The sequence below is a fragment of the Ursus maritimus genome, unplaced genomic scaffold (genome assembly GCF_017311325.1).
Source record: "Ursus maritimus isolate PB19 unplaced genomic scaffold, ASM1731132v1 scaffold_9, whole genome shotgun sequence".
Lineage (NCBI taxonomy): Eukaryota > Metazoa > Chordata > Mammalia > Carnivora > Ursidae > Ursus > Ursus maritimus.
Window position 1 is genome coordinate 37,114,520 of NW_024427107.1, and position 18,172 is coordinate 37,132,691.

Sequence of the window (18,172 nt, forward strand, 5' to 3'; positions counted from 1 at the left end):
GCACTTGGCCAAGGGAAGGCGCTATTCCAGCAGTGCGGATAATAAGATTTACAGTTAATAAGGTAAAAATACACAACGATGCCAGATTAATATTTCTCAAGCACTGCTCCAATTAACATCTGCCCTGATGAACCTGATGTCTCTAACTCCCACCCTAATCAAGTCCAGAATTCTATCCCTGGACTTCAAGAGTCTTCACTTTATGGTCTCTGCCTATCTTCTGATGTTTTGTTCTATTTTTTCCCTATATGAACAGTATAGGCCAGCTCAGTGGTTTTCAATCCTGGCTGCACATCAGAATTACATGGGGAGCTTTTTTAAAGAATGCTGATGCCCAGGGCCCACTGCGTGATAATTGAATATGATTCTGGGGGTGAAGCACAGGCATCAATTTGGTTTTTCTGGTTTTTGGAGTTTTTAAAAGCTCCTTACTTTGGTCATCTATTGTTGCAAAACAAACCACTCAAGACTTATTTGTATGAAACAGAGACCATTTCAGTATGCAAATTTTGTGGGTCAAGAATTCAGAAGGAACACAGCACTGATGGTGTGTTTCTGCTCTATGATGTTGGTGTCTTGGCTGAAAAACCACAAATGGCTAGGCATGTCTCAAATAGCTAGGTGCTGGAATCATCCAGAGGATTCTTTATTCAGTTTTTTACAGCTTAGACTGGGATGCCTCAAAGGCTGAGCTCAGCTGGTATTGTTACCCAGCACATCTACATATGCTTATCCCTATAGCCTCCTCAAAGCATGGTGGCTCAGGTTGCCCCCAGGAAGCCCAGGAGCAAAGGTGCCCCTGAAAAAGGTGGGATCGTGGAGCCTTTTACATACCTAGCCTCAGGAGGCACATAGCATCACTTCGGCTGCATTTTACTCCTCAAAGCAGTCAGGATCCCTCAGGACAGGGGACCCACTTCTCTATAGGAAGGAAGCATGTCAATGAATTTGTGGCCACGTTTTAAAGTTGCCATACATCCTTGGTTAAGTCCATTTAGAGCCAGAGATGAGAACAACGGGATCCATATCTTGCAAACACTGACCTGCGTGCGGAGCAGGGCTGGGACTTGCGTGAGGTGAATGAGGCAGCTAGGATGCAAAATTGAAGAAGGCAGTCGCTCTCGGGATCGTGCAAGTGCAGGGGAGCATCTCCTAACATTTTGTGCCCCAGGCACCTTCCTGGCCTCATCCTGGTCCTGGCCCTGCTACAGAGCACCTGTATATGAATCACCAGTGGGAGCAGGACTTAGATTCCTGAGTCTCATACTTTGATATTCAGATTCAATAAGCTTGGGCTGGGATTCTGTATATTTTCAAAGAATTCCAGTGGACTGATTACAGATTCCATGTGCTTTCCTGGTGCCATGCCTTTGCTCAGGCTGTTCCCTCTACCTTGAATGTCTTTTCCTTCCATTTCTATCACCTATGGAGTATCTACCAATGTTTAAGATCCATTTCAAATACTACCCCTTTTATCAAGCAAAGTCCAGAATATAAAACCGTACCTCCTAAGAAACCCATAACGCTTTCGATATGCCTTAAGACACATTTGTCCCATATTGTTTGTGGACGTATCTTCTAGAAAGAACATATTCTCTTTCTTAGGAGGCTACAAAATGGAGATCTGAATCCACCCCATCAATCCTCATAGGTAGCATCCTGTTAAGACAGGTTCGATTCTCTTTGACTCATCTTGCTCCCAGATTGTTCAGCTTTGTAACCCATACAGCAACTGGCATGCGCCTTGCCCATTTTAGATGCCCAATAAACAGTGGATATTATCCTCTCCTGATGAAAGGTGAGATTCGCATTTTTTCGCATTTTTGTAGCCTTCATAGAAGCCCCCAAATATTGAATAATTACCCTAGTTTAAATGCTTAAGCATAGACAGGGATTGCATTCTTTATTGTGGTTTCTATTTTGGAAAATTTCTTGCTTGAACTTTACCTGACCATCTTTCCCACAGAGCAAAAGGTGGTTTTTGTTTGGTTTTGTTTTTCTCATTCTATGCAAAGTCCATATCCCAATCCCACATTTAAGCCTAAGAAGCCTTTTAGGTAAACACCATCTTTGTGCATATTTTACTGATGAAGAAAACTGGGGCTTAAAGATTTAACAACTTCCCAGATCACAAGATAACAGACCATCTGAGGCAGGCAGGTTTGAAACCCAGGCCTCCAAGATTCCAAAACTTAATGATTTAACCCCTACGCCAATCCAGACCCCCACTAATTGTGGCGGCCATCAAACCCGCCCACCTTTGTCGAGGGTGGGGCAGACAGGTCCTCTTGGACGAAAAGCAAAGTTGGCAAAATCAATTCGAATCTCTCTTAACTCGTGTGGTTTCCACCGCGGGGTAGGCTTGGGGGCGCCTCGACTTCGCGCTTTGGCTCTCAGGACACACGCCCTCGCATCAGTACCAGTCTGGGTCGGCTACCTCCCTGCCGCCGGCGCGAGGGTTGGGCGGGGGCTCGGGGTCGTCTCGGGCGGCGGCCAATGGCGGTGCGGGGGTCAGACTCCGCTCCCCGCGAGGGGCGCAGCTGTTGCTAAGTGCAGGGAGGAGACGGATCCAGCGCCCGCAGCCGGGGGAGGAGGCGCGAGCGAGAGCGCGTGGGAGCGCGGAGGGGGAGCGAGCCGAGAGAGACGCCGGGAGGCGCGCTGGAGCGAACGCCCGCTCGGGAGCCCGAGCCCCGCGGCATTGCGGCCGCGCCCTTGCCGGAGCCCGTGCGGCCGCCCAGCCCGCTCCGCCTGCCGCCGCCAGGGCTCGGGAGGATGGAGGATTCCCGGGAGACGTCGCCGTCCTCCAACAACTCCTCGGAAGAGCTCAGCTCTGCCCTGCAGCTGTCCAAGGGCATGTCGATCTTCCTCGACGTAAGTACCGGGCGCAGGAGTTGGGTCGGTGGTCCCCCTGCATCTTTCCTCTTCCCCCGGAGGAGGGCGGTCGGTTCCGGGTGCGGATCAGCCGCCGGTCAGCTGTTTTGCCGCGATTGCCCCCCGGCACACGAGCGTGAACTACCTCCTACCTCGCTCCCCTGTCCCTCTGGAAATGCATAGAGCAAATGCGGGCGAAATGACTGCCACTCAACTAGTAGAAAGGGTTGCCCTGCACCTGCAGCTCGGGGCTTAACAACCCTGAACGAACGGCAGAAGTTAAATTTTCCAACGGCGTGAGTTTCACTGGGGACTCGATTTGTAAATACAACAGTCTCCATTCAGGTGAATAGCGCATTTGAAAGGGGACTAATGGAGGGAGCGAACATTAACTCAACTCCTTTCTGCTGTGCCCTGTTTGCAGCCCCTTATCTCCCTGAAGCTCTAAGGCGATGGGGAAGCAGTAGAGATTGCGATGCCTCGCCACCCTTCCCCAACCCCCACGGAGAACAATTACTTTGAAAACATACTTGTTTTTCTTTTTTACATCGGTGGCCAAGACCGCTTTCATGATGATACTTTTTTCACTGCCACCTCCTCTATTTTCCCGTTTCTCTTGTTATTCTCCGTCCCTATACCTCTCCAAGTTTTAATTACTTTTCATCAATATACCTTTTGACTGTTCTTCCTTTGCCCCCACCCCCCGCCCCCCTTTTCGGGATTGATTCCCTTCTTTTCTGAGATAGTGATCGTTCTTTCTCATTCTTGATTTTCTTTTTTCTATTTTTCTTCCCTCACGGTGGGGTTTTTACCTTTACAGCAGTTTTGTTTCTTATTTATTTCTCAATTTTGCTTTACTGTCCCTTTCTGCTGTTTCTGTTCCTTATATTTTTCGCCCTGTTGCCCAGCTCGTTTCTCTGCTGTTAGGATTTGTGGTTTTCCTATCCCTCAGCTCCTGCTCCCTCAGCACCTCCGTTGTCACATTTATGCTGTCCCCTGGAGGTAGTTGCTGGCTCAAGGGGGACAATTCTGGCCCCTTCTCATTGAGGCATGAGAGGAAATTGGCAAAAGGCATTGAGGAGTGCTATGTGCTCTTTCCTCTACCCTTCCCTGAGATCGTTTCTTATTAAAATCCAGCTGTATATAAAATTAAAATACATTCATTTGTGGAGAGATGAAAATGTGAGGAAATCAACTTAGTAGCATCATAATGGTGAAGCAGATGTCATGAAGATAAGGGGGATGGGGTGAGGAGCCCTCCCAAGTTTATTTTGAATGGATTTGCTGGGATTTTTTAATTGGGAGAGAAAAACCATATAAATAATTAAATCTGGTCTAAGGCAAATGTTGTAGGTAATGCCCAGCTGTGTCTCCTGGCAGCTTCCTCCCCTCATTACCATGCAGTTCCAGGTGGGGATCCAGGCTTTCTTGGCCGGCCATCTTCCCACCAGAACAATCTGATTCCCACTCCTCTCTATAGGATTAAGGGCCTTATTCTTCCTGAGCACTTCTTTCTTTTTGGTTCTGGTCAATCAGGTGATGTTTGGGTGGTGATGGCTGGTATTCTTCTTTTTCAATCCTGCCATTCAGGGCCAAAAAGCCCTTGAGGAAACTGATCTGGGAGAAGGGGGCACACAGCACCCCTGAGAAAGGAATCTTCATGGATAGCATCAGGGTCCCAGAAACTCATGTCTGTTATGAGATCAATGGCTAAGCTGCCCTGAAGTTAATTCAGAGAGGGCAAGAGAGCCCTCCATTCCTTCTGGCCTGATCTTCACTCCATCCCCTAAGAATATCGAGTACTTGCTTCTCTGTGACTTTCTTAAAGCAGTGAACAAATCCTGGTGATACTGTAGAGATGGATGGATTGAGCTGTATAAATGAAGGTCATCCTTCTCGACATACACACTAATCTTGGCCCAACAGTTCAAACTGCTGTTAAAATAGAGAAAAAAAGAAAAAAGAAAAGAGGAAATTAAAATCTTATTTATTATTGTATCTACACGATTGTTCTCAAGCTCTGTAGATAAACAGCATCAGGTCCCTGTCCTGAAGGAACACGTATTCTATGAATAGGATACCCTCGCCTTCTTCTATCTATTTCTAGAATTTAAAAATAAATATATAAAACTGATTTCACATGAGAGGTGTTGACATGCTTGTTTGCCACTAAAATGCTAGTGTCTATTAAAAAAAAAAACTGCCACTGGATTTTATCTCGAATAGAAAAGATTCTGTTTACACTTTTCTTTGAGATATTTTGTGAAAAATCCAGCACTCTGGTGAAATATGTGACATGAAAAAGGATTTATTACTTAGGGATTTTTGAATTATTCATTTCTGGATCATATTGCTTTTAGCAAAAATAAAATGTGAAATATAAATACATAATTTATTTGATTTGTTTTAATATATTCTAGTAGCACTGCTAAAAAAGATTGCTTTTTGAATTCTTTTCAGATTATAATAAGTAGATAATAGATATTCCCTATTCCAAAGAGGAACAGGAATGAAACCCATTAGAGCCTTCTGCATCACACAGACTAATTTCCAAATTTGAGGCGAACTTTGATTTCCAGTGTTTGTATTCCAGTGCCACTGTAGTAATCAGTCCTCTGAGAAATGATTTGAACTGCTTTTGAGGATACCATTGATGACACGACTAGGCATGTCCAGCTGGTAAGAAACTAGCCATAGATCAGAAAATCAGAGAGGGATTTACCATAACTATTGGCTTTTGCTTCATTTTCCTAATGTCCAAATTAGCAACAACAATGACTATGGTACTTAATTCTAGAGGTTGTTGTATCAAGTGAGAGTTCATAGGCTAAGAAAACCGAGAAGAAAAAGGAAATGAGCTATATAAATTTGAACTATTATTGCCACATCAGTGTTCCCTATTGAATGCCTAAATAACAGTAGCCAAATCCACAAATTAATACAGACACTGTTCCCTTATGAATCTGATGTCTATTATTTTCTATCTAAAAAATGAGAATTACATCTCAGTTCATCATCAATACTCTTGAATACCTACTGGGGGGCTTAGAAAACCCAGTGCTGGTACCAAGGCAGGCACGCACGCACACCGGGGCCCACAGGAGAGGGACTGCACTGGGTGTCGTGTTCAGCAACGTGGAAGGACCAGGACCATGGCGGTTCTTTTCCTTCTTAACACCTATTCAGCCTCCTTTCCCAGGTTATTTCATTCCAGATAATAGAGAATAAACTCCATAATTTAGAATACTAGTCTGTATAGCATGTGGTCCCTCTTTTGAATCTTTACATTAATCAATTCTGCTACTGTACAAAGGGAGAAAAACCAATCTTCAGATCATCCCCCAAAGCATGATAAATGTGAAGTTAGTTACAACTTCACCACTTGATGCCACTGTCTTCTCCCAAACAGTTTGGATTTTTAATTGGAAGGGAAGTGGCCCTTCCTCATTTGACTAGAGGCAGAAGTGGGGCCTGGGAGGTTCTGAAGGAGAGAGTTGATTTTACTGTTTCTCTTCCCTTCCTTCCCCCAACCAAGCATGCACACCCGTGAATACTGAACAAAATGCACAGTGCCTGGATGGGGACTTGGGGAGAACAAGTAACAGCTTTGCTTGGCAAAGATACTGACTTCTGAAGCCCTGTACATATGCATGTATAATCATTGTAGAAGAGGTGAGATGGAAAGGGAAACATCAGAGCAGAAACTGTTTCCAGGGGCACCTGGGTGGCTGCTTGGTTAAGCAACTGCCCTCGGCTCAGGTCATGATCCTGGAGTCCCAGGATCGAGTCCTGCATCGGGCTGCCTGCTCAGTGGGGAGTCTGCTTCTCCTTCTGACCCTCCCTCATCTCGTGCTTTCTGTCTCTCACTCTTGCTCTCAAATAAATACATAAAATCTTAAATAAAAAAAAAAGAAAGAAAGAATCCGTTTCCCAGGTATGATGATTCTGTGACCACGCTCTGTTAGAGCCATATACCTCCTATCTTGCCTAGTGCACACTAGATAATTTGAGTGAGATTGTCCCATTGGGAGAATGGCAGTTAACCCCTCATTGTCTACCCTAATTGGCCAGGCAAATACCACTCTCCTAATTTTAAGAACCTGCAGAAATAAGGGAAACTTAGTTCTAATGTTATACATTTAAAACTGTTTGTTCACACAAGGCCTATTCTAGGCAAGGTTGAAAAGATGAAAATGTGTGTGCTGATTACCTTTCCTCCATTCCTCATTCAGTGCCCACTCCCCTGCAGCCTCTTTCATGGCAACAAGTGGAGCTGTAGCAAAACTGCCTCCTGGAGGGCCAGGTCTCGATGTTACTCCGTGTTCTGGATGAGTGCCAACTTCCCCGCCCTCTATCCCTGTTTCTCAGGAGTCTGGCTGGCTCATCTCATTACTTAATTTTAACTGGTACAGAGTAGGAAGCATTTAGCAAATATGAGTTCAGTAAATAGTGACTGTCAGTTTTTTAGGCCTCTGAGATAACATTTGCATTTTAACACCTGCCTTCAGTAACCTCAGGTGAGAAATGAGGAATTTCAACAAAGGCATCAAAGAATAGCTTCTGGGGTAAAGGATGCTATTTGATAATTCTTAAATTGTTGCAAAAACACAGCATAACCTGTGTGTTTGAGTTTTAATTCTGACCATAATATTTATATCTATTTACTATCTATCCTGTGGAACTAACTGGTAAGAAGAGCCAATCCAGATGACTACGGAAGCATAATGTAACGAACTCAGTTTTCACCTGCAGTATATTTTTTTATTAGTCTGTGGGCTCAGAGGCAAAATTTGCTGCAGAGACTATTCTGTTCATATTTAATTACAAAGAACTGTCTTAACAAAGCTACTGGCTTAATTTCATCACTAAGAGGCTGAATGCTATTTAAGACAGTTCTTTATGAAATGAAATGTTGGAAGTCAGGGGTCCGAGTCTCTGGTGTGTGGTTATTCCTAGTCTGGTTGCTCATAAGGACACAAGAGAGCTTGAAATAGAAGCTCAGAGTCTATTAAAGGTAGAAATCAGTCTGCGTTTCATGTCTCCCCGACTCTCAGCTGGGGCTTCCTAGTTTCAGAGGAGAGGAGGAAGCTGGGTATGATGGAGAGATGGATTCCCAAAACCCCCACTGGAAATTGCCTCTGTGAAATAAAAAGAATTTATGTCTCATTCTGCTCTAAGCATAGACACTCTTATGACTGAAAGCAGTTTTCTTACAATAATTACATAAATTTAGTTTATAAAGGAGACCAACTGATGCACACAAGTCAGGATGATACATATCTGTTGTTGGAAATTTTTCATAGGTGAGATTTTTATTAATAATGTTAGTATCTTATAATAAACACATTATAATAATAGATTTAACCATACTTCCTCTTCGTGAAGTCAACAGAAGGAAAGAAATGCTTATATAGTAGAAAGCAGTAAAACTTCATAGTAAAAGCTGTTGCTCATTTTTCAAACTTCCCACCAAGAATCGATGACCTAAGTTTAAGAGTATCTCTGGTTACTTAACCTAACTGTGTATTGCTCGGAAAAACGATCCTCAAGTGCCCCTTGCGTGTGATTCAGGGTTATCTTTGCAATATGATAAAGGGACGTTTCCTTCGGTACTATATATAGCATAGCTGTGTGTTATATTATCCAGATTTTTTTTTCTGTCCATCTAGAGTATCAGCTAGGGCTACCTTAATTGTTGCAAACAGAAAGTAAAATAACCCAAACTATCTTAAGATTTAAAACAATAATTTATTGACTCCTGTAAGGAAAAAAGGAGATCATCTTGTCAGGATGGGTTGATCAGAAGCTCAGAGAATGTCATCAGGATCCACTTTCTTCAGGCTCTGGATGGACACTGCTTTCTTGAGGGCTGGTCATGTCCAGGTTATATGTTGTGTTGATTTCCTACGGCTGCTCTAACAGTGTCCTGCCCGCAGAGTGCCTTAACCACCAAATGCGTCTCTCAGGACTGGAGGCTAGATGGGCGCCATCAAGGTGTAGGTAGGACCTTGCTCCTCTGAAGACTGCAGGGGAGAGTCTGCTCGATGCCTGTCTCCTGGCTTCTCACGGCGGCCAGTCCTTACACTCCTTGGCTCGCAGCAGCATCACACCAATTCTGCCTCCATTATCATATCTGTCTCTGCTTCTCTGAATCTCTCTTTCTTTATAAAGTCAAGCCGGTAAGATCTTTTCTTACTTTGATTACATCAGCAAAGTATTTTCCAACAAGTTCACCTTCACAGCTACTGGGGGTTAGGACTTCCACATTTGTTTTGGGGCAACACGATTCAACCCATGATGGATGTAATAACAGAAGGGGAACAGCAGCTTTTTACCTGTACCTTTCTAGGCTTCAAAGTCAGCAGAAGAAAGTGTGTCTCTCTTGACAATTCAAGCAAAACCATGCCTTTACTGTGCTCCTGCCTGAGTAATCACTGTGGCTGGAGAGATGTGACACCCTGTTTGCCAGGCCCAAGTGCTCTGTCCAGTTCTCAAGCTCATGGGCCAAAAGTGGAGAAAAGACTGGCTGCCCAGAAGAAAATTTTGAACTCATTACCGAAGATACCTGATGGCCAAGCAGTTCTTATCTATCGAAGATAATACAATTAATGCATAGAAGTAAAGTAAGATTTAATGTAGACACGTGAGCTCTATTTATCCAGTTTATTTTTTTGTTTCTATTTATTCCCACTTTATTGAGATATGATAGACTTACATTAAATTGCATATATTTAAAGTGAAAAGTTGATGAGGTTTTACATACACATATACCTGTGAGACCATTACCATAATTGAGATAATATACGTACCGCTCCAAAAAGTTTTCTCGTGCCCTTTACTAATGTCCTCCCTGCTCATTTGTATGCAACCCTTAATCTTCTTTCTGTCACTATAGATTAGTTTGTATTTTCTAGAATTTTATATAAGTGGAATCATATAGCAGGTACTTATTTGTGTCTAGGTTTTTACTCAGCATCATTACTTAGTGATCCATCCAAGCTATAGTGTGTATCAAGAGCTCCTTCCCCTTCATTGCTCACTGGTAGTCACTGTATGGATGTGCCACAGGTTTTTTGTCCATTCGCTTGTTCAAAGACACTTGGGTGGTTTTCAGTTTCTGATTATTCTAAGGAAATATCTCATTTGGGAAACCTTTATTTAAAATTGGAATTTCCATGGGACACCTGAGTGGCTCAGTCATTTAAGTGTCTTCCTTTGACTCTGGTCATGATCCCAGGGTCCTGGGATCAAGTCCGGCGTCAGGCTCCTTGCTCAGCAGGGAGCCTGCTTCTCCCTCTGCTTGCTGCTCCCCCTGCCGTTGCTCTCTCCCTCTCTCTCTGTCTCTTGCTCTCCCTCTCTCTGGCAAATAAATAAATAAATAAATAAAATCTTAATAAATAAAATTGGAATTTCTTTTATTTACTAATGAGCGAATTATGTGTGAGTATAATGTTCACTGCAATTGCAAAAAAAGGTAATAAAATTTTTCTTTTTTCTCTTTCAGATACTGAGGAGAGCAGACAAAAATGGTAAGACCAAAACCTGCAGTTTCTATTTATTGATCTCTTACCTCTTAGATCACCTTCTAAAGAATAATATGGTAGAGAGAGGAGAACCCAAGCAATCGATACATAAAATGTCAGCCTGTGGTACTAATAAGAGTTTTAGGCAAGTTTGTGGCTCCAGATACTCATGAGACGTTGAAAGAGGTACTTATATTTGACAGGAAGATGCAGTTTATGCCTTTGAAGTAAGCAGCTGTCATAGCTCCGGCTTTCCCCTTTTATGCTTTAATTTTAAAGTAATAACAGCTCCTATTCGTTGAGTGTCTACTGTGTGCCAGGCATGGGGCCAAGTGCTGTGAGTTACTTCTTGGAGTTAATAAGATATAGATCTGACACTTGCACCCCAGGTCTGCGTGACCCCGACGTCGAGGCCGTGCGTGCTGAACTTCAGAGTGGCCTCGGGGGCTACAGTTGCACTTGAGGGTGGTTACCTGGAAGCCTGCATTGCCAGAACTTACTTCGCTCCACGGCTCTTGGCCGTCGGTCTCGCGTTTGAAGTGTATGTGCTGCGACCGATAGTCTACAGAGACGGAGAAGTAAGACTGGGAGGAAACAATTGTTCTGTCAGAGGAACTACAATTTAAATGATGCCTGCACAAAGTCCAATTATAAGCTGTCGTAAGCAATATCTTTTGACTCTCATCCCACTACGAATTGTGTTCCATAGAATACCGAATCGGGGCTTATTGAGTTTATTTTGCTGCCGTAGGACAAGTACATAATAGAGCTATATTCTTGACAAGGCTTCCTTGACAAATTTAGGAGACAAAGAGTCCTTTCCTTTTCTTGAAATCGGATTTCTTATCTGTGGGGAAGGATTACAGGCAGAGTCCAGATCTGACACTTTTAAAAACATTTGTTGTGGTCTAGTGAGCCCTTAAGCAGTCAGATCAAAAAAATCTTGATTGGCACTATATCGCTTTTCACACAACAGAAAATATATTACTCCAAGAAGCTATAAAGTACTGTCCCAAATCCTGATAATATTTCACTGTGCCTATCCATCAGAATGTTTTCCCAAACTATGTTGCAGGGGTTAATATATTATCAATTCAAAGGGTTTTTTCTTTTTTCACCAGAAGGACTTGATTAATTTTTAAGACAGTTATGATGATGCTATCATCTTGTCTCCTCATCCTACTTGCTGGCCTTGCGCCTGACACCCAAACCCAGTGGCGCCCGAAGCACAACCAAAGAGTCCACGCCACCTGCCTCGTATTTCAGCAGCCATTTCTAGTTCAGACAGGCCTTTTCTCGCTCTCTACCCAAGCTCCTCATTTTCTCAGGCTACACCTTCCTTTCCTTGGACCCCAAAGTCTGATTGAGGGTCATTATTACCTTTGAATATATCACTCTTCTCTCCATCAAAAGTACCTCTTTGGTGGCCTACTATCATAATCCACAGTCATCATAAAAAGCACCTAAAAAACCAATTCATGATTTATTGGAGTTTATGATAATCTCCTAGGTTATGCTATGAAGAATGGTCCCTGGGACTGGGAGCCCTGTGTGGGCCTATTCGGTCCCCAGTTTTTTTACCTGCCTCCTTCCCACATATGATACCTCTTGCCTCCTCGCTCCGTGTCCTAATGCCTGATCCTAAAATTCTGTCAAAGCTACCTGCCCTCTGCTCTTATTCTCGCCGTCTTCACCATGCATCCTCTGTTGCAGCTCTCTGAGGGGATTCTCTGAGCGTCACTCCATCTGTCACACCTCTGTGCTGTCCTTGCTTTGCCTTCCACCTGCTGTATCCTCTCCCCTCTTAGCTGGCTTGAGACCTCACATGTATTCCTTGCATCCTGCTCAGAAGGCGCCTTGTCTGGAGAGCCTTCCCCAGCTCCCCTTGCAGGGCCCCGGCCTCTATCTGTTCTCGCCACACTCTGGCTTGTATTGATTATTCCCTCTGGTAAGGACTGCCGTTGTTTGCTGGTGATGCCACTCTCTGAAGCCAAACTTGCCTCTCTAGGGCAAGGAGCTTGTCTTATGAATGGCTACTGTGCCCAGCCAGTACTGGGTGCTCAATGGATGTTCACTTAATGAATTAACAATGATTAATGACCTTTTTCTCTGTTACCCATCTCCCTTCTGTCTATCTACTCTTTCCTTCTCCCGCATTCTCAGTGTGAAGTGAGGGGAGGGCAGAGATAGGCAGGCCTGAGTTTAAATCACAGCTATGCACCTAGTAGCTCTGTGGCTTTGGGAAAGTAACAAACTCTTCACCCTCGGCTCTCTCATCTACAGAATAGAGATAATAGCATCTATGTATGTCATGGGGTTATTATGAATAATCAATGACGTCACAGATGTAAAGTCCCCAGGGAAGTGCATGGTACACAGTAACAACTTACACCTGCTTGTTTTGGGGTTGGGATGCCTTGGCTAGTGGATACATTTGGTGACATTCCAGTCATTTCTATTTCAGTGTTGAGTGCGAAAAAGACTATTTACCATACATGCAGAATTGAGAAAGGGAAAAAGTATAGTGGATAATCTAATGTAAATGAGAAGATACCAGCATAAAAAAACCCCATCTTTCTGAACCATGTGTTCATTCCATTCTGTATTTGCAAATAAACAGCTGCTACATGTACGGGATCTCTGGGTAACAGACCCTCATATGACAGAATCCCTTATGGGCTGCGTAACTGGGGATGGAGTAACAACAGGAATAAGAGGTCATAAGCAGTACGATACTCAGCTTACCAGAGTGCGGATGTAGCTTCTGGGATCTATCTGACATGAGAGAAGCTGCTGGAGAAATGGGTGGGAAAAAAAATACATGATAGCAATTAGCCATAATAATGGTGTCTTAGACTCATTTGGTTTTGGTGGTGGTTCTAACATCATAGGCTAGAATTCTAGGCATAAAGACAGACCTCAAAATAGGATTAATTAGAAGAGATGTGAGTGCTTTGATCTAAAGAGCCCAGAATTAAACCTAAAAATGCAAAACTCCTGAGAAAGCTTACTTATATGCAGGTTGAATGAAAATGGAAATGATACATGGGTATTTGTAAAATTTGCAAAAAAAAAAATTTAACTTTAGAAAAAGGCAAAATGAAAAAGCTCATGGTAAGTAATAACAGCATGGGTTGCCTTTGCTGATGTGCCCTTGCTAAGATCTGCTGCCGTTCTTGACCAGCACATAGGTGGGCTGTATGGGTGGCTCTTTTTTTTTTCTTTTTTGAAAGATTTTATTTATTTATTTGGCACAGAGAGAGACAGCCAGCGAGAGAGGGAACACAAGCAGGAGGAGTGGGAGAGGAAGAAGCAGACTCCCAACGGAGCAGGGAGCCCGATGTGGGGCTTGATCCCAGGACCCTGGGATCACGCCCTGAGCTGAAGGCAGACGCTTAATGACTGAGCCAGCCAGGCGCCCCTGTATGGGTGGCTTTTCTAATCCCAATGAATGACTGATCTCTGGAAGAGATGGTCATAGCTCTTCTCGGTGGCCTTTGATCTGTTCCAGCAGCCTGTACATTATGAATCTGTGAGCACAGAGGGTGCGCGTGTTTCACATAGCACCAGGCCCGCAGTGCTGATCAAAATGCGTCAGAGGAAGGCAATTATCATACGGTGTCACTCACGTGTGGCACATACAAAGCAGGGCAGAGGACCGTAGGGAAAGGGGGGGAAAACTGAATGGGGAGTCATCAGAGAGGGAGAAAAACCATGAGACTCTTAACACTAGGAAAAAACTGAGGGTTGCTGGAGGGGAGGTAGGTGGGGGCGGGGTAACTGGGTGAAGGGCATTAAGGACGGCACGAGATATGATGAGCCTTGGGTGTTACACGAAACGGATAAATTATTGAACACTACATCTGAAACTAACGATGTACTGTAAGTTGGCTAATCGAATTTAAATTAAAAAAAATTCACAACATTCATGCTCAATAAATACTTGCAAATCTATTTGTAAGAGGTGCGTTACCAACAGTCTGATACTGAAAACTGAAGAAGAAACACAATCATACAGATCAGTTAATCAAACTAAGCATCGTTGTTATTTATCTGTTGTTTATTAGTTAATAGTATGAGCTAAAACCCTAAAAGTTCTACCAAAGACAGCATTAGAACTAATGAATGAATTCAGTAAAGTTGCAGTGTACAAACGCAATGTACAAAAATCTGTTGCATTTTTATATACTGTCAATGAACTATCAGAAAAAGAAATTAGGAAAACAATCCCATTTACAGTTGCATCAAAAGGAATCAAATACTAGAAATAAATTTAACCAACATGGTGAAAGACTTGTACGGACATTAATGAAAGACATTAATGAGAGAAATTGAAAAAGACAGAAATAAATGGAAAGATATTCCATGCTAGTGGATTGGAAAACTTAATACTGTTAAGATGTTGATAGTACCCAAAGCGATCTAGAGATGCGGTGTATTCCCTTTTAGAATTTTGGCGGCATTTTTCAGAAATAGAAAAAACAATCTTAAAATTGGAACATAACTACATCTGGCATTAAGGACGCTAATATGGGGGCCTCTGGGTGGCTCAACTGGTGAAGCGTCTGATTCCTGTGATTTGGGCTCAGGTCAGGATCTCAGGGTCATGAGACTGAGCCCTGCCTGGGGCTCTGCACTCAGCACAGTCTGCTTGGGATTCTCTCTCTCCTCTCCCTCTGCCCCTCCCCCAACTCTTTCTCTCTCAAATAAGTAAATAAAATCTTTAAAACATAAAACTAAAAACACTAATATAAGAACAATTGATGTCGAATTTGTGTTTGGGAATATTTTGAAGATCTCATTGGACCATTACATAACCTATATAAATAGATTAAGTAGGAATTGGTAAGAGCCTTTCAGTGTAGTCGCCCAAGGTTTGCTTTATTCAATTAACATATACAAACAGGACCTCAGGTAGAGGCGTGAAACACAGGTTCAGGAAGTGGGAGTATTTTCCCTGAAATACGGGGAAACTTTCAGAGTACCACCCAGAGGTCTGTGATTCCGTGTTTCCTGCATCTTGGTAACAAGATGTGAGCTACTGAGTCAAGCATCCCCAGCCCCACACTGGGCTCTAGAGCCTCGATGATCTTTTATTCAGGGATCCTAGCCCCAAATAAGGATGAGAAGATGAGAAACTGGGCTCTGGAAATCAGGATTATTGACATAAGGCTGATTTTTATTTCATAATTCCTCACTATTTTCTCAAAATGTTTGGGAACGTCAGTGTAACTGAGACTCAAGTAGCTAATTACAGAGCGGGAGGGAGCAGACATAGCACAATACTCGTGTTTGCTCTCAGGCACACGCACGCTTGCAGCCTCTCCAACGACGTACCTACGGGCTTGAAGGTCCGTGCAAAGTCTAGTGAGAGCGATTTGTTGAAGAAAAATCTGGTGCCCGAACAGCGACCCTGGAAGTGGCTCATCAGGCATTACAGCACGTGGGAGTCCACGAGGGCAAGTTCTGACTGTAATAATTTTTTTAACAAAATAAGGAAAAACAAATTTTCTATTTCCACAGTATGTTTTTTTCCTAAAATATAAAGCAGTTTCACTTCATAAATGTGTTGCTTTTCTGCCAAAAGCAGAAAACTGTGAAAATTCTTATCTTTACATAGCTGGGCTATCAGCTGTCATAGAGACAAACAGAACGTCTATTCCAATGACTGAGCCAGTGACACGAACGCCAGGGGCAGCCAGAGGCTCAGGAGTGAGAGCCTGCTCTGAGAGCCGGTCCTGCCGTTTCTAGAGCAAACTGTCTACTTCAGCATGGTGTCTCTACCGTGCGTGCTGTCTGTGATCCAGGTTTACAGATTCGCAGCCCAGCATTCCTTTCCCTTTCTGTTCCACCGCGAATCATGTCCTCTACTCCACCTAGACGTGGGAGGCATACGGCGCTGTATTTAAGCTAGGCTTGGCAGTCAGATGTCCTGGGTTCAAATCCCAATTCCTTTCTCCATGATCTGAGCACGTGACTTAACTTCCTCATCCGTAAAATGGGAATAAAAGCAGTGCCTGTCAAAAACAAAACAAAACAAAAACAATACTTCTCTCACAGGTTGGTTGAATGATTGAAAGAGATAATACAGATTTCTTTGGCAAGGAGTCTGGCCCTTAAGAAACTACATAAGCGTTACCTATCTTCATTTTTTAAAAAGATTTATTTATTTATGAGAGAGAGAGCACGTGGAGGGGCAGAAAGAGGGGGAGAGAATCTCAAGCTGACTCCCTTCGGAGCACGAGCCCAACACAGGGTTCGATCTCAGGAGTTTGAGATCACGACCTGAGCCAGAACCAAGAGTCGGACACTTAACCAGCTACACCACCCAGGTGGCCCCTGCCCCATTTTCATTTTTTATCCTAATGCTTATTCTTATTTGGTGGGACAGTCAGTCATAATGTCCCACCCACCCTCCCACTGGTGCTGAACTGTTCAGCTGGGCAGTGCCCAGATGTTCTGGCCATGATGACCTCGCTAAGCCCTCAGCTGCCCTGCTGCTTGCCCTATCTTTGCCATGGTCATTCAGCTTTTCTATTGTTTGGAAACCAATAATCCTAATATAATTTCTCATGTGTGCTTTGAGTTGGCCCTATATGCCCCAAGACACCCTTTGGGTTCTATACTCCAACATTGAAAGAGAAGGAAACTGAATTCATTTTTATTCATGGTTTTTAAATAAAATAGAGAAATTAGAAAAGCTGACATGTATGTTATACCTTCAGTATCTAAGGTTCTCCTTAAGATAAAAACTGTTGCAATTCTGGATTTTGTTGGCTATGTCTTCATGATATCAAAATGACCAGTGGGTCAGTGTGTTCCTTTAAAAGTAGAAATATTTTGATTTTTTTCAACAGTCATTATTTACACTGTTTTTTAAATGTTTTATTAGAGCTAACGAGAACCATGCACAGAAATTGTAGTGTAAGGTTTGGAGCTAGAAATCGTAAATTCTAGTCTCAGCTCTCCTACTCTTCCTCCATCTTTCTCTCTTTCATTCATTCAACTACAACCAGGCAGTGCGCCTATTTGCCAAACCCTATGTTAGGCACTAAAGATACTAAAATAAATATGGTTGAATTAAAGTCACTAGAGCGCACACACACATACACACACACACACACACTTCAAGAAATGGAATGAAGTTCAGTTAAAGTTCAAATTCTAGAGGGGAGATAAGCGTGAGTTAGAACATACTTGTACACTCTAATAAATGCTGTGATATAAAGCGATACCAGATCCTATATTGGAGCAGTCTTCCTGTAGTGTAAATCTGATACTGTCACTTCTCTGTTCAAAATCCTTCAGTTGGTACCTGTTTGTTACAGGATAAAATCCAGACTCCTGAGCATGGTGTCCCAGCCTCCTCGCCCTCCATTGTCTCTGAAGGACACTGCCTCTGGCTCCCCCAGCCCTCACTGTCTAGACAAGCACAGCTTTCTCTGCTGGGAATGACCTTCCTCCTTCTGCCTTCAGCCTAATTTCTCTCTCCTAGGAAGCCCCCTCTGTTTGGTTTGGCAGAGAACGGCTTCGGAGTCAGGGGTTGATATGTAAACTAGTTCTGCCACGTGCAAACTGTATAACTTTGGGTAGGTTCTTAAAGATCCATGTTTGGCTTATAGGGCTGTTGTGATGTTTCAATGAAATAACACAAAGTACCACACACGACAAATACACACTTAGTAAATATTAACGTCTTTGCCTGACCACCCACCATTCTCTCATCTATAGTTTTGCGTTTTGTATATAATACCGTTTATCGCATTGTCCTGAATAGT

General features: G+C 43.2%; 1 protein-coding gene across 2 annotated transcripts in view; it reads left to right on the top strand.

The window, feature by feature from the left end:
* Positions 1 to 307: 307 nt before the first annotated feature.
* The window catches only part of NECAB1 (N-terminal EF-hand calcium binding protein 1), a 222,406-nt gene continuing 204,541 nt past the window's right edge, over positions 308 to 18,172 (top strand). For both annotated transcript variants that reach the window (XR_005833662.1, XM_040625788.1), the window contains exons 1-2: positions 308 to 2,871; positions 10,376 to 10,400. Coding sequence is in view for 1 of the 2 variants with exons in the window: in XM_040625788.1 (XP_040481722.1) it covers positions 2,773 to 2,871; positions 10,376 to 10,400 (124 nt within the window). In the remaining variant the exon portion in view is untranslated. The remainder of the gene's footprint in view (positions 2,872 to 10,375; positions 10,401 to 18,172) is intronic.